This window comes from Theropithecus gelada, chromosome 15 (genome assembly GCF_003255815.1).
Source record: "Theropithecus gelada isolate Dixy chromosome 15, Tgel_1.0, whole genome shotgun sequence".
In the NCBI taxonomy this organism is placed as follows: domain Eukaryota; kingdom Metazoa; phylum Chordata; class Mammalia; order Primates; family Cercopithecidae; genus Theropithecus; species Theropithecus gelada.
In genome coordinates this window covers 27,856,440-27,873,645 of record NC_037683.1, presented here as the reverse complement: position 1 = coordinate 27,873,645, position 17,206 = coordinate 27,856,440, and the positions used below count along the sequence as shown (strand labels likewise).

The window sequence follows — 17,206 nt, the reverse complement described above, 5'->3', positions numbered from 1 at the left end:
AGAAACTGAATAGTTTAAAGCCTTCCTGAGAAAGAAACTCCTTTTCTTAACTATTTTATGGGAACTAAATTCCACATAACCTCTTGCTTAATTTTTTAAAATAGTCAATTCCTAGACCATTTCTCATCTTCTTTAATAATCCAAGAAGATGGCCAGGCCATCTTTTATTTTATATCACTTGAACTCAGGAGGTAGAGGTTGCAGTGAGCTGAGATTGTGTCACTGCAGTCCAGCCTGGGTGACAGAGACTCCGTCTCAAAAAAAAAAAAAAGATCCAAGATTTCTGTGCTAGAAGGAAGAGGTCTTATGAACTGTTCACATGAGTGTTCATAGCCACTGCATGGTCTCAGGAATCAGGACAGGCAGAAAGAGACTTGAAAGTAGTCTTTTTTTTTTTTTTTTTTTTTTGAGACAGAGTTTTGCTCTTGTCGCCCAGGCTAGAGAGCAATGGCGCAGTCTCAGTTCACTACAACACAGCCTCCCAGGTTCAAGTGATTCTCCTGCCTCAGCCTCCCAAGTAGCTGGGATTACAGGCACCCGCCACCATGCCCGGCTAATTTTTGTATTTTTAGTAGAGATGGGGTTTCACCATGTTGGCCAGGCTGGTCTCAAACTCCTGACCTCAAGTGATCCTCCCACCTCGGCCTCCCAAAGTGCTGGGATTATAGGCGTGAGCCACTGTGCCCAGTCTTGAAAGTAGTCTTGACTCGCATACTTTGTAGGAGAGAAACTAACAGACAAGTCAAGGGTTGTCTTAATAAAGTCAAGTGGGGAGAGAAACCCAGCTAATATTTTGATTAATGCCTTCTCCCACGAAGTTCACTCATTGGATTTTCCCTACGCAAGGTCTTTTATCCCCTAATCTTCCACATAATGATAATAACTGCCATTTATCGGGCACTTTGGTAGATGCTTTATGTATGTTATCTCATATAATCCTCCCAAGAATCCTCCAAGTTGTGTAGGCTGGAGACCAGCTCCAGAATGGCTAAGTAACTTTCCCAGGACATACAATCAGATCACCTCCCTTTTCTTTTAAAATTCACCTTCACCTTCCAAATTCTTTGTATAGATGTGTTCAGTTATGTAGTTAAATCCTGTCATTCCATTATTTTAATGCAAAGGTGACTCTCCAGTATTGAACTATTTTGAATTATGTTAAAGAAAACTAGTGTACCTCAATTGGCAAAAAAAAAAAAAAAGTAAATGAAAGGGCAGTACAGTAATTCTAATCTTTCTTTGTTTTGGGGGTGGTGGTTGTTGTTGTTGTTGTTGTTGTTGTTGTTGTTTGAGATGGAGTTTCGCTCTTATTGCCCAGGCTGGAGTGCAATGGCAGGATCTTCGCTCGCTGCAACCTCCACTTCCTGGATTCAAGCGATTATCCTGCCTCAGCCTCTCAGGTAGCTGGGATTACAGGCATGCACCACCACGCCCAGCTAATTTTATATTTTTAGTAGAGATGGGGTTTCACTATGTTGGTCAGGCTAGTCTTGAACTCCTGACCTCAGGTGATCAACCCTCCTCGGCCTCCGAAAGTGCTGAGATTACAGGCGTGAGCCACCACACCTGGTCACAGTAATTCTAATCTTTCTACCCTAGTTATAAGCTCAACTTGGTAAATAAAATATTGTAGGTGGATTTTATCATAGATTAAAGGTTAGGAATCCTAAGGGTTTTTTTATTGTTTGTTTTTCAGTTCTGTCCCTGAGTTACATATTCACGTTTTTTTGGTTAGTATTTGTAACAGTGGTGAGAGCCGGTAGGCATTTGGGTCCTTAGGGATCCACCCTCATGAGTAAATTAATGTCCACTCTCAGGAGCGAGTGAGTTATTGCTTTCACAGGAATGGATTCGTTCCTGCAAGATTGGGTTGCTGTAAAGTGAGTCCATATCTCTTTGCACATGCCCACCTGCCTTTCTGCTTTTCTGCCAGAAGCCCCGCAGATGCTGGCACCATGCTCTTGGACTGTCCAGTCCCCAGAATCATGAGGCAAATAAACCTCTTTTCTTTGTAAATTACCCAGCCTGAGGTATTCTGTTATAGCCATACAAAACAGATTTAGACAGTATTGTTCTTTACAAATAATTTGTAAATTTGGCCTGGCATGGTGGTTCATGCCTGTTATCCCAGCACTTTGGGAGGCCAAAGTGGGCAGATTTGAGGTCAGGAGTTCAACACCAGCCTTGCTAAAATGGTAAAACCCGGTTCCACTAAAAATAAAAAATTAGCTGGGCATGGTGGCACATGCCTGTAATCCCAGCTACTAGGGAAGCTGAGGCCGGAGAATTGCTTGAACCTGAGAGGTGGAGGTTGCAGCGAGCCAAGATCGCACCACTGCACTCCAGCCTGGGCGACAGAGTGAGACTCCATCTAAAAAAAAAAAAAAATAGAGCAAAGATTGCTGTGACCGGCCAGGCGCGGTGGCTCACGCCTGTAATCCCAGCACTTTGGGAGGCCGAGACGGGCAGATCACGAGGTCAGGAGATCGAGACCATCCTGGCTAACATGGTGAAACCCCGTCTCTACTAAAAAATACAAAAAACTAGCCGAGCGAGGTGGCGGGCGCCTGTAGTCCCAGCTACTCAGGAGGCTGAGGCAGGAGAATGGCGTGAACCCAGGGAGGCGGAGCTTGCAGTGAGTTGAGATCCGGCCACTGCACTCCAGCCTGGGTGACAGAGCGAGACTCCGTCTCAAAAAAAAAAAAAAAAAAAGATTGCTGTGACCCTGGATTTTAACTTATTTTTACATCAATACCCATTTTTATTTTGGAAGAAGCTGAGCTTGAGTCATCTTAGATTAAAGCTACCAAAGGAAACAGGCTAAAAAGAACCAATGGTAGTTTACCTCCTATAAGTTGAATTTCTATTCTAGAGAGAATGGGTTAGGTGTGTTTGATTGCTTTAGAAGATAAGTTATCCAAATACATACAGCACATCACTGAAAATTTAAGTGGGAAGAGAAAAAAAATATAATCACTTTTATTTATTATGCTTTAATAATTAATTTGTAAGTTTTTCCTTTTTTAATGTCATTTAGCTTTGCATATTCCCATGGGATCTTTTCCTAAAATAAAGCTTTTAGTGAGCTTAAGGACTTATCAGGATTGGTTTGTATTTGAGCCTACAGTGTATGTTTATTTAGTAATCTCCAACAGCTTTGTACCTTCCTATTCATACACCATTGGGTAAGCCTTGCATAGGATTCCATTACATTACATCCATTGTCTACTGACAATGAGAGCAAGTAGATTCTGCTCTTGTTCTATCTCCTAGTATATTTGGATGTGAAATATATCCTGCACAGATGACACTTCAAAACAGGTGCATACTTTGAAAGGTTTTCTGGAAATTTGTATATACTTTGTCCTGAGTCACTGATATGTCTGAAGAGATTTGATAATGTGTCATCATTGAGTAGATTTCTCTTAATTGATAATGAGGGGCCTGAATAATTAAGAACCTGTGGGTCTTCGAAATTAGTTCATGGTAATAATTAATGTTATGAAAGTTCATCAAGGAAATCATCAGGGTTACAACTTTTAGGTAGTTTGTGGTACTATAGTCTTTTTTTTGTTGTTGTTGTTGTTTTTTTTTTTTTTTTTGAGATGGAGTCTCAGTCTGTTGCCCAGGCTGGAGTGCAATGGCACAGTCTCGGCTCACTGCAACCTCTGCCTCCCAGGTTCAAGCGATTCTCCTGCCTCAGCCTCCCAAGTAGCTGGGATTACAGGTGCCTGCCACTAAATCTGGCTAAGTTTTGTATTTTCAGTAGAGACGGGGTTTTTAGTCAGGCTGGTCTTAAACTCCTGACCTCAGGTGATCCGCTCACCTCGGCCTCCCAAAGTGCTGGGATCACAGGGGTGAGCCACTGCGCCTGGCCTAGTCTTGCTTTTTTAACAGTCCTTTACATGTTATCTTATATCCCAAAATGAAAATTATGACTGTTCAGTTTCCCTTTCTAGCTTTTAGCCTTAAAGCTCCTTGAGGAAAGACTCCATGTTCATTTCTTTATTTCCTTTGGTCTTAAGAAGGCACTCTTGCAAATATTCATTGCCTCTTCCTGACCACGATTCATATTGATAATATGGAATGAAATAATCCTTTATGGTTTTCTTATGCTATAATCATTTTTCAGACTCTTATTGGAAGAGAACAGTATTTGTGTCTTCTGCCTTTATCTTTTTATAAGGATGTGTTAATAGTCTTCCTGGCTAGCGAAAGTCTTTTCATTCTTACTGCATTTGTTTGGTTCAATATCATAATTTATGATCACTCAGATGCCAGTGATCTCTCCATCCTACCGTGATTACCTCTTTATCTGAAAACAGCTGCCCACCTGCCATTTGTCCCATCATTGACACTTTGAGCGTGGTCTTTATTTTATTGTGCATTGTATTTTTTCATGTTTACTCTAAAAATGTTGTAGACAAAGACCCTGTTATGTATGTTTTTATACCTCCAATCTAATCTCTTTATGGTAATGGTATCAATAATACCAGATTGTTGAGCTCTGTAATTTTTTTTTTTTTTTTTTAATGGAGTCTTGCTTTGCTGCCCGGGCTGGAGTGCAGCGGCATGATCTCTGCTCACTGCAACCTCCGCCTCCCGGGTTTAAGCAATTCTCTGCCTCAGCCTCCTGAGAAGCTGGGATTACAGGCACATGCCACCATGCCTGGCTAATTTTTGTATTTTTAGTAGAGACGGGGTTTCACTGTCAAGCTCTATAATTATAAAATAATCTAGTATCTGGCATGAAAGGGGATCTTTGATTATGCCTACCTGATGCTTTGCCTTATCCTTCACTAGAAATAAGAACCTATTTCTTAAGCCAGCTGTCATAGAACCATGGGGTAGGAGTTAACAAGGAGAAAATAGATAAATAGATGGCTCCCTGAATCGATATAAATTTCCTACCTACAGTCTTTTTTTTTTTTTTTTTGAGACAGTCTCCTTCTGTCACCTAGGCTGGAGTGCAGTGGTGCAACCTTGACTCACTGAAACCTCCACCTCCCAAGTTCAAGTGATTCTCATGCCTCAGCCACTCGAGTAACTGGGATTACAAGTGCACGCCACCACACCTGGCTAATATTTTTGTTGCTTTTTTTTTTTTTTTTTTTGAGACGGAGTCTGGCTCTGTTGCCTAGGCTGGAGTGCTGTGGCCGGATCTCAGCTCACTGCAAGCTCCGCCTCCTGGGTTTACGCCATTCTCCTGCCTCAGCCTCTGGAGTAGCTGGGACTACAGGAGCCCGCCACCTCGCCCGGCTAGTTTTTTGTATTTTTTAGTAGAGACGGGGTTTCACCGTGTTAGCCAGGATGGTCTCGATCTCCCGACCTCGTGATCCGCCCGTCTCGGCCTCCCAAAGTGCTGGGATTACAAGCTTGAGCCACCGCGCCCGGCCTGCTTTTTTTTTTTTTTTTAAGTGGAGATGGGGTTTCATCATGTTGGCCAGGCTGGTCTCGAACTCCTGGCCTCAAGTGATCTGCCCGCCTCAGCCTTCCAAAGTGCTAGGATAACAGGCATGAGCCACCGCACCTGGCCAATTTCTTCTTTACCTCTTAGTAATTGTGTCTTATTTCTCAGCTTATTTCCTTCACAACATGAAATTGTGTTTATTGTTTCTCTCCCTATTAGGAACCTTGTTTGTCATATTCACTGTTGAATTATTAGCACTTAGGTCAGAGTTTGGTATGTAATAGGAGCTTGATAAATATTTATTGAGTGCATGAATAATGAAAAGCATACTTGGTTTCATGAACATGAATACCTACTTGGAATTTTTAAAACCACTTTTTCTTCCACAGACGAGTTGAGGGACACATAAAGAGAATCCATCAACACCTATCCTTCCACACACCCCAGCTTCCCACTCTCCCACTCCAACTCTAGCTATAGGAGTTACTGCTTCCGGGCCAGGCACAGTAGCTCAAGCCTATAATCCCAGCACTTTGGGAGGCCGAGGCGGGCAGATCACTTGAGCGTAGGAGTTCGAGACCAGCCTGGCCAACATGGTGAAACCCCATCTCTACTAAAAATTTAAAAATTAGCCAGGTGTGGTGGTACACACCTGTAATCCCAACTACTCAGGCAGCTGAGGCACAAGAATCGCTTGAATCCAGGAGGTGAAGGTTGCAGTGAGCAGAGATCACGCCACTGTTCTCTAGCCTGGGCAACAATGCAAAACTCTGTCTCAAAAATAAAAAAATAAATTTAAAGAAAAGGGAATTATTGCTCCTTGGTTTATGTCTTAGATGACTTTTGCAGCAATACAGTGATGTGGTAGTAAAGAAACAAGGCTGAATTTGCAGTTGTCTGGACTTAATTTAATATAGAGTATCCAATTTATACCTTGTTTTTCATGTTCTTCACTCTAATGTCCTGGTAGGATTGAAATTATATCTAAAGTCTGAGCACATTGCTTGCCTAGGGCCACAGTAGACCTTTCTTCAAATTTAAATTAGCTGAAGGCTGGTTGTCCTGTATGTGAAAATGTAATCAAAATATCCAGATTAGGCACAGGCCATCCCAATTAGGTGAATTATCTGAAGTCCTTGCTTTTCATCTGCTGACATTTATGATTAGAAAGCCTTAAAGCAGTTAAATTTCATTAACGGCGTTCATTTGTATCTTATTACAGATTGTCTGTTTCCTGCAATCCAAAGAAGCTGCTTTTCTTCTCCTTATCTAATATTTAAGTTTGAACATATATTAAGCAATACCTATTAAAGGAACTATACTGGCTGGACACAGTGGCTTACATGGGTAATCCCAACACTTTGGGAGGCCAAGGCAAGAGGATTGCTTGAGCTCAAGAGTTTGAGACCTGCCTGGGCAACATGAGACCTCATCTGTACCGTAAAACAAAAAATTAGCTAGGCATGGTGGTGGTGGTGGACTAAGCTAAGGCCTGTGATTCTACCTACTTAGGAGGCTGAGGTTGAGGCTGCAGTGAGTTGCACTCCAGCCTGGGTGACAGAGCAAGACCCTGTCTCAAAAACAAACAAAAAAAAGGAACAATTCTGCAGAATAAGGAAGGATTAGGCGTCTGTAGCCCTACATGTCAACCCTTTCTGCTACAGTCTCCAAAAGTGATCTCTATTAGCATGAGTTCCTTGTCACTCCATCTGTAGATTATGAAAAATAATTCTGAGTAAAGATGCTAGGAGAGCATTCATTTATTAGACAAATTCCATTAGACAAAGTATTTACCAAGAAACAAGCCCAGGAGCAGGGAACCACCAGGTTGCCTGGTGAACCAGCCTAGGTCAGAAATGGAGCAGGTCAAAACTCCTGTATTGATCAGTAGCGGGATCATGCCTGTGAATAGCCATTGCATTCCAGCCTGGGCAACATGGCAAGATTCCATCTCTAAAAATTAAAAAAAAAAGAAACAAGATTTTTATATCCTTAAATTATTATATATAATTCTTTCTCTTAAAAGAATCTTCTGCTGACTCTCAACTTTTCCTGGAAAAAATGGATCATTCCCACCATATGGAGATGAGCTATATGGACTCCAACAGTACCATGCAACCTTCTCACCATCACCCAGCCACTTCAGCCTCACACTCCCATGGTGGAGGAGACAGCAACATGATGATGATGATGGTGAGTGCCATAGGAGGGGCAATGCAGGCCCTTTCCCACCCACTTGGGTAATAGAAATAATGGAATTTTAGTGTTGGAAGCTTATTATCTTTAAAGGTCAGTTTACCAGTGAGGATAACTAAAGCAGACCCAAGCAAGTAATTTGCCCAAGATTACATGGCAGGCTACTTACAGAGTCACACCAGAACCAAGATTTTAGGCTTCTTTCTTTGGTAGTCCCGTCTAAAATCAACTCTTTTCTGAATTAAGTTCTGGTCTTTATGCCTTGTGTGGAAAAGAGAGAAAGACAAAAGTTGGCCAGGCGCAGTGGCTCATGCCTGTAATCCCAACACTTTGGGAGGTGGAGGCAGGTGGATCACGAGGTCAGGAGATCGAGACCATCCTGGCTAACACGGTGAAACCCTGTCTCTACTAAAAATACAAAAAATTAGCCAGGCATGGTGGCATGTGCCTGTAGTCCCAGGTACTTGGGAGGCTGAGGCAGGAGAATCGCTTGAACCTGGGAGGTGGAGGTTTTAGTGAGCTGAGATCTCACAACTGCATTCCAGCCTGGGTGACAGAGAGAGAATCTGTCTCAAAAAAAAAACAAAAAAGAAAGAAAGATAAATGTTGATGGTGGGGGCCCAGTAGAGTACTCATGCTCGGTGCCTGTGGTAGTAACACTAAAATGAGGGCTTCCCACTCACGTGAGTGTCTCTTCTTACTATCCAGATCTTCTACTTTTAAATGTTCTAAGCTTCTTTGCCCCAAATTCTCATTTAGAATTTTCATTCATCTCTAACTGACTTGTTTTGGTTTTCTGGCAGCCTATGACCTTCTACTTTGGCTTTAAGAATGTGGAACTACTGTTTTCCGGTTTGGTGATCAATACAGCTGGAGGTGAGTAAGCCATCAGGTAGTGCTGGAAGGTGATAGTCACATGAGAGACAGTGACAAATAATTTGGAAGTCCAGCACCTGTTTCTGTCCTAACTACTGAGTCAACATGGTAATGATGCATAACCATCTTGCTTCCTATTTCCTACCTAGAAGGTAGGAAACACAGTACATTTTTGGTCCTCTGGTAAACCTCTGTTAACTAACCTGTATGTTTTGGAGCTCTAAAAAATAATTTAGATACCAGATAGAAGTCTTTTGCAATCCATTTTCTTTCATTCTTTTCCAGAGTGTTTACTTTTTTTTTTTTTTTTTTTTTTTTTTGAGATGGAGTTTCATTCTTGTCACCCAGGTTGGAGTGCAGTAGCAGCTATCTTGGCTCACTGCAATCTCCGCTCCCAAGTTCAAGCAATTCTCCTGCCTCAGCCTCCCAAGTAGCTAGAGTTACAGGCACCCACCACCATGCCCAGCTAATTTTTGTATTTTTAGTAGAAACGGGGTTTTGCCATGTTTGCCAGGCTGGTCTCAAACTCCTGACCTCAGGTGATCCACCCACCTCGGCCTCCCAAAGTGCTGGGATTACAGGCATGAACCACCATGCCTGGCCTCAGAGTGTTTACTTATTTAATAAGTTATTAGTCCTGGACGTAAGACTAAGTCAAGTTAAATACCACAAAATAACTCTAAGTTTAAAACTATTGCTCTAATATAATACTTCAATTTTACGATAAACTAAGTGCCACAAAGAGTGAAATGACTTGCCCTCAATCATAGAGTTAATATGTCAGAGCTAGGACAAGGACCCAGACCTTCCAGAGCTACCTAGACCAGTGTTCTTTTAGTCTACCAAACTATGGCCCACATCCTTCCTGATTTTTGGCATGGCCCATCTTAGTCACTCCTAGTTTTGAGGTAGATGATTACCCATCTCTTTGTGTCTATTATGTTGTATGGTATACTTTAAATTTAACTTGCGCAAACTCAGTAGTCAGTTGGACTGCCTTAGGTACCAGATGTCTCTTTGGAGCCATAAAATCAATTTGTTTTGGGAAGAAGGAGAGCATTTCGTTCAGGTAATGTGTTAAATTAGCAGTTTGAATACATTTATGTCATTACCAACACTTCCCAGTGTGAAAGACTTAGAATTGAAATGCCTATTCAGGAATATTCTACATTGTGTGTTTCAGTGTAACAAACCTAATTTAATGACATCAAGCAGTCTGACCAAAAGGTTATTGTTGTTCTGATTTTTTTTCTTATCTTAATCAAAAAGTAAACATGTTCTTGGCAGAGGCAATAGTTTTCAGTTACACCATCTTAGCTGTTCTCCTATCTGGGCAAGAGAAGAGGGAATAATATAATGTCTTCAAAAACTGAGAGTAGCATTTTTTCTGTGTGTCTTTCTAGCTGGACAGCACATTGGCTAATGATTTTGCACATGTTTGACAGTACCACCATATTTTCCTTCCATACTTAGAAATGGCTGGAGCTTTTGTGGCAGTGTTTTTACTAGCAATGTTCTATGAAGGACTCAAGATAGCCCGAGAGAGCCTGCTGCGTAAGTCACAAGTCAGCATTCGCTACAATTCCATGCCTGTCCCAGGACCAAATGGAACCATCCTTATGGAGACACACAAAACTGTTGGGTAAGAACTGAACAGATCCAGATGAAGTCCTAAAGAGCTTGATCAGTTAAGCAGCGAAGTGCAGCTATGTGATCAGCAGCAGCCCTCTTCTTGAGTTAGGAGTTCTGTATGACCTTGATCAAAACTGTCCTTAGAGGTTTGGGTTTGTAGGTCATGAGCAGGCCAAAGGAGGAATGAGAGGAAGTCTTCTGCAAATATGAATGTTTGTTCTGAGTTGTAGGTATTGGCCACTTCAGAAGAAGGGAAGTGAAGAATCCATATTTTAAAATATTTACCAAAATAATAATGAACAAGTTAAGAAATTCAGGTCAAGATATAAAAGAATGGCAGATTGCAGTTGATTCTATAAAATTACACCTAGTCAGCTCTGTCCTCTTTTTGTTTACAATATAAGACTATTAATTTCTGTGTTCTGTCTAAGAAAGTATTTGGGTGATTATTGGTTTTTCCCATGGATTGGCAAATGTTTTTTGAGATTGTTTTAATAAAAATGTAAGTCTTAAAACCAAATTGGACCTTAAGAAATCCTATAGACCGACATCCTGCTTTCAAACAAGCAGTGTTATTTATTTCCATTGTACTGATGAGCTTACTGAGGCCCAGAAGGATTGTGACCTACCTAAGGTGGCACAGGGGATGAATAGCCAGGGCTCCTTATCCCTAATTAAGTAATTTCTTCTATACTACCCAACCCTTAATTCTATTTTTTTTTTTTTTTTTCTGGAGACAGGGTCTCCCTCTATTGCCCAGGCTGAAGTGCAGTGGCACGATCTTCACTCACTGCAACCTCTGCCTTCCAGACTCAAGTGGTCCTCCCACCACCTCAGCCTCCCAAGTAGCTGGAACTACAGGCATGAGCCACAACACCCAGCTAATTTTTTTTATTTTTTGTAGAGACAAGGTTTTGCCATGTTGCCCAGGCTGGTCTGAAACTCCTGAGCTCAAGCAATCAGCCCACCTCAGCCTCCCAAAGTGCTGGGATTAAAGGCATTAGCCACCACCCCCAGCCTCTGTTTCCGTGTTTGTAGAATGTAAACTTTACAAAGGTGGGAAACCTAAAAACATTCGGGCAGATGAGCGGGAGAGGGTTTACGCTTCCCTTTCAGGATCTAAGGTGGAGATAAGTCTAGATTACTGCTCGTCCTTTTCTCCTTCTCCGGAAAAGGGTTCCTCCTCACGGCCATATCTGACCAATGTTTATAAGCCTGACAGCCCTGTGCTGTTTCATTTCCATGGACCAATCAAAGAACATTCAAGTACCCGTGAGTTGCCAGAGTGGCTGTCCAGTTCCAGCTGAGCTCATGGCAAGAGCTCTTCCCTCTTTCTCCTGATCTGCAGAACTCCTAGGAGTCCCTGATTGTTGTGTCCCTGTTTACTCTCCAGGCAGCAGATGCTGAGCTTTCCTCACCTCCTGCAAACAGTGCTGCACATCATCCAGGTGGTCATAAGCTACTTCCTCATGCTTATCTTCATGACCTACAACGGGTACCTCTGCATTGCAGTAGCAGCAGGGGCCGGTACAGGATACTTCCTCTTCAGCTGGAAGAAGGCAGTGGTAGTGGACATCACAGAGCATTGCCATTGATGTCAAACTCTGGCGTGGCCTTATCGATTGCAGTGGGAAGCTGTTCAAGACTTGAAGACGTGGTTTCCTGCTCCAATCATCCCTTCTTGCTCCTCTTTGTGCACGTACACACACACACACACACACACAGACACACACACACACCCCTCCTGCTCAACAGAGGTTTAGTTTACAGTCTCTGAGCTAAAGTAGTAACCTCCCAAATTGTTTTTTCTAATAAGCTGAGTTTCCCATTTCTTTTAAGGAGAAGCCACCCATGAAATGTCTTTTCCTTCTCCATCATCTTAGAGCCATGTTATATGTTCTTGTCTAATCCATGTAGCTTTTTGTTCAATGACTTGATCATCTGCTTCCTTTTTGAATTTTTAACAGATAGTAAGTAAATTTGGTAGTTTTTTTCCCTGGGTCAGCGATGGAAAGGGGTTAACTTCAGCCAGGATTGATGGCAGCTGAGGGAAATTCTTGCCCAACTAAACCCAGAACTCAAACTTAACATTAGAAAATAAGGTCCAGGGCCGGACACAGTGGCCCACGCCTGTAATCCCAGCACGTTAGGGGGCCAAGGCAGGCTGGATCACCTGAGGACAGGAGTTCGTGACTAGCCTGGTCAACATGGTGAAACCCCGTCTCTACTAAAAATACAAAAATGAGCTGGGCATGGTGGCGGGCGCCTGTAATCCCAGCTACTCAGAAGGCTGAGGCAGGAGAATCACTTGAACTTAGGAGGTGGAGGTTGCAGTGAGCCAAGATGGCGCCATTGCATTCCAGCCTGGGCAACAAGAGTGAAACTCCATCTCAAAGAAAAAGAAAAGAAGGTCCAGTTTTTGGATTCAACGAGTGGGAAATACATTGTGCCTTTGTCCAGATGTGATGCATTATACCAAAATTTTAGTAGTGTGCAGAGGGGTGGTTTCAGACTAAATACAGGCTTAGAGCTTGCAGAGTGTGTATTCTTGGATGGCTGACTCATCAACCTGCATTCCCACTTAACACTTTGATTAGCATGAACTTGCCAATCAAAAAATGACAATCAGTTTTAGAAAATAGAAATAGGTATTTTTAAATAAAACCATTCGCAGTTTACTTTGGCTTGATACCTTGGTTTGTCCCAGCTGAAGTGAAGCAAAAGAGTTCGAATTATTTTTTTCCATTACTGTTTTCGCATGTCTGCCTCTAAAACAGTGATTTTCAAGCTTTAGTGTGCATCAGAATCACCTGTAGGGCTTGTTAAAACACTGACTGCTGGGCCTCAACCCAAAAGCCCCCAGAGTGGCACTTCTGAGTTCCTGCTCATGTTACAAGGGACCACACTTTGAGAATCTCTGCTTTAAGCTAAGGAAATATTGCCTGGTGGGCTGGCTGCCTGATACTGGGCATGGAAATTTGAATTGCTGATTGGTAGATGGTGTGTCTGGACTTAACTCATGTAGTAAATACTGCTGATCAATACCTAATCATTCCACATTTATTGAGCTCCACCTGTGTGTGTGTATACCCAAGCATACATGTGTGAAGGGCTGTAGCCAAAGTATTTTTACTAGCCTGTATGAAGTCACTAGTCCTTATTTTTAAAGGTCTGTGGTTTCTTGGAAGTAATTTGATTGTTGAGAGAGACCTTTGATCTGCAGTGTAAATCTACCAGTCATGGGCCAAAAGGGCAAAAGCCCAGCTTTCTCTTTGGAAAGACTCAGGGTGTGGTTTGCTGATGGCCAGATTTTCCTCAGGCTCCAACAACTGTGCTCATACCAAGCAGATCCTCATCCTCCATATAACCATCTTTGTTATTCGTGGGGGTTTAATTACATTACAAGTGGCCAAAACCCCTGTTCTCAGTGAAGAACCACATTGGATTTTTATTCTGTTCAGTTGTAGTCTACACTGCAGTCTTATTCCCGGTTCAAACTACCTCTTTAAATTGATTTGTCTTGTGCTGGTCTGTTAAATCCTGCCCTTCTTGGTGCTAGATCCAGTTGTGCCTCAGGGCAGAGGAAACTTATCCTGTTGGCCTGTGTCGTGGTTTTGTAGTTTGTACTTTCTCCATGGGTGCCAGTTAAATATTGGAGAGCAAGGAATGTGTACTTGTATGGCTTTGAACCAAGAGAGGGTTATAAGCCTACTGGATTGAGGTTAAAATCCAAGAACCAACATTTAGAGCTTTGCGCTTTTCTCTCATTCCATCACCTTGTAATGATGATACTTAACATGAGCAGGGTGAATGACAGGTACTGACAAAGTCCAACAAAAAAGTGTAATACAGCCTGTTGTCTCAAGCCAAGAAATCTTAAAACCATGATAAATAAATAGGAATCAATAGTTAGTAGTGACACTGGTGCTCTCTAGAAATCTCAGCATGAACTGCTATAGAATACCCTCCCAGCACAGAACCTTATCAGTAAGGCCAGCTAGACCCAATGGCTCATGCCTGTAATCCCAACACTTTGGGAGGCCAAGGTAGGAGGATGCCTTGTCCCCCGAAGTTCGAGACAGGCCTGGACAACATAGTGAGATCCCATCTCTATAAAAAATGAAAAATTAGCCAGGCATGGTGGTGCACACCTGTAGTCCTGGCTACTTGGGAGACTGAGGCAGGAGGATTGCTTTTGCCCTGAAGGTCGAGGCTGCAGTGAGCCATGATTGTGCCACTGTACTCAGCCCGGGTGACAAAGCAAGATCCTGTCTCAGAAAAAAAAAAAAAAAGAAAATTCAAGGCCAGTTAAGACAAAATGCTATGACTGAAATTCACAGAAATATCAGTTTAGATTAGGTCTTCAGGTATTCAGGAGAGACAGGTATTAAAACCTGAATTTCAGAGATTCTTAGACTGGGTGCCAAAGGATGAAGCTAGTGAAGGAGAAAAAGCTTAAATTCCATCTTGAGCTCTTGGATTGTGATAATACAATGATCTCATTAACTTTTCATTTCTGTATACCTGTTCATTTGGAATTTAATGCTTGACTTCTTTGTTCATTTTGAATCCAAACTTCTCTTTTCTTTCTTCCCCATTCACATCTATTAGAAGACTGCATCACCATTTTTTCGGCTCCCTTACTCTGCTGTCCTTTCCCTTTTCTTTAATTTTTTTTTTAATCTCATGTCTAGTGTATTACATCTCCATAGCCCTCCTGATGCAGTAGACAGTGCTATGCTATGGATACAAATATCAACCAGAAATTGGCATTTATAAACCTGTTAGAGACTTTAACCATGCTTCAAGAGGCAGTTGCCCCACTGGAATTTCTATAAGGATGGTACCCTTCCCAGAGTTACAGAATCTTAGGTGCTGTCTCTAGTCTGTGATGGAGGAACTCCCAGCATCCCCATTGCCCACAAATGGAATCCTCACTGTATCCACTAGGAAATTAGAAATTAAGGTTTCTTCACTACTTCTATGGTAGGGTTGTCTGAAATTCCCTTTCAGGCTGTGGGTACTGGTCTTAGGTTCTAGTCAGAAGGGGTTCCTTATAAGGAGCACGAGGAGGGGAGTACACTTTCATATCATTTAATTTTGATCCTGCCCTCTCCAGCTGCTCCTTCAAAAGATACATCAAAAGATACAAACTTCGGCCGGGCACAGTGGCTCACACACTTTGGGAGGCCGAGGGGGGCGCGGATCACCTAAGGTCAGGAGTTTGAGACCAGCCTGGCCGACGTGGTGAAACCCCATCTCTACTAAAAATACAAAAATTAGCCGGGCATGGTGGCTCATGCCTGTAATCCCAGCTACTCTGGAGGCTGAGGCAGGAGAATCACTTGAACCCGGGAGGGTGAGGTTGCAGTGAGCCAAGATGGCGCCATTGCACTCCAACCTGGGCAACAAGAGCAAAACTCTGTCTCAAAAAAAAAAAAGATACAAAGTCTGCATTTGATATAATGCCTTAATTACTGGGTCTACAATTAATGTTGACTGTTTTAGATTGTAAGCTCCTGGAGAGCAGTATTGCTGTAGTAGGAATGTTTTAACAGTGTCATATGAAAAAGAACAAAATAAATATTTTGATTTTGTGATTCTATGCAAGTTTTTCTGCCCAGAGTGATAACGCAATAAGCTAGTCTCTTCATAGTCTGCATAGATTCTGGCCATTAACATCAGTTTTTAAGATGTCAGTATTTTAGGTGGTATGATCCTTTCAGGTTTTCATCTCACTTCCTCCTACTCTACTTAAAATGACATGCCTGGTACATGCCAGAAGATCCATGTGACCTTCTGCACAGGAGACAGGGTCTTCATAAAGCCAGAAGTATTTCAGTATACTGAGGATTCCTGAATTTAAAAGCCAACTTTTGTCACATCATAATCCCTTCCGTGTTTCTGCTGTCAGGCAAGAGGCTCTGAGCTGGGCCTGTAGGAAGTTTACCGCCAAACCTTGAGATGCACAGTGACCCTGCCAGTCCCTTCAGTAATGCCAAAATGCTGACGTTACTTGCTCTTCCCACTGGCTGCCAGTGGGTATCTTGCCGTCAGCACCATTCCTAGTCTCTTAGTGTAGTATCATGAACGTGGACTTAGAGGAGTCAATGGGTTTGGATTCTGGCTCCACCACTTACTAGCAATATGACCTTAGGAAGTTAGTCTAATGATCCCTAAGCCTTAGTTTTCTTAGAGATGGAGTCTCGCTTCGTCACCTAGGCTAGAGTGCAATGGTGCAGTCTCGCCTCACTGCCACCTCCATCTCCCGGGTTCAAGTGATTCTCCTGCTCAGCCTACCAAGTAGCTGGGGCTACAGGCACACACCATCATGTCTGGCTAATTTTTGTATTTTTAGTAGAGACGAGTTTTCACCATGTTGGCCAGGCTGGTCTTGAACTCCTGAGCTCAAGTGATCCGCCTGCCTCGGCCTCCCAAAGTGCTGGGATTGGGAAAGGTGTGAGCCACTGTGCCTGACCATAACACCTGTTTGAATCAGGCACCCAGCACAAAATACGCATTCAAGCCTTAGTGTATTTTTTAAATCTATGATTATTGTTAATCTAGCTTTCAGGAAAATGAAAAGTACACTTTTCTTGATAAGGTTAGTAGGTTAGTTTTTTTTGTTGTTGTTGTTTTGTTTTTTTCATTTTTGTTTTTATGATGGAGTTTTGCTCGTTGCCCAGACTGGAGTGCAATGGTGCAATCTCAGAGGTTGCAATCACTGCAACCTCTGCCTCCCGGGTTCAAGCAATTCTCCCACCTCAGCCTCCCGAGTAGCTGGGATTGCAGGCATACACCACGCCTGGCTAATTTTGTATTTTTAGTAGAGACGGGGTTTCGCCATGTTGGTCACGCTGGTCTCAAACTCCAGACCTCAGATGATCCACCCACCTCAGCCTCCCAAAGTGCTGGGATTACAGGCATGAGCCACCACACCTGGCCCTCTCCCACTCGTATTACTCAAACTACCCCAAAAAGGCTAACGTCCTGCTAAGAGTCTCTGTAGAACTGATGATTCAAGAGGCTCTTATGATCACAGCTGGCGATTCCCTGGGTTGAATTAGTAAAAACAGGCCAAGCATAGTAATC

The 17,206-nt window shown here is 42.6% G+C and overlaps 2 protein-coding genes across 2 annotated transcripts in view; one reads left to right on the top strand and one right to left on the bottom strand.

Moving 5' to 3' along the window:
• SLC31A1 (solute carrier family 31 member 1) overlaps positions 1–15,719 on the top strand; it is a 42,282-nt gene extending 26,563 nt beyond the window's left edge. The window contains exons 2-5 of the mRNA XM_025360407.1: positions 7,437–7,603; positions 8,410–8,482; positions 9,956–10,124; positions 11,508–15,719. Of these exons, the coding sequence (XP_025216192.1) occupies positions 7,472–7,603; positions 8,410–8,482; positions 9,956–10,124; positions 11,508–11,709 (576 nt within the window). The 5' untranslated portion in view covers positions 7,437–7,471 and the 3' untranslated portion in view covers positions 11,710–15,719. The remainder of the gene's footprint in view (positions 1–7,436; positions 7,604–8,409; positions 8,483–9,955; positions 10,125–11,507) is intronic.
• FKBP15 (FK506 binding protein 15) overlaps positions 1–17,206 on the bottom strand; it is a 106,115-nt gene that overhangs the window by 81,298 nt on the left and 7,611 nt on the right. The window lies entirely within an intron of this gene.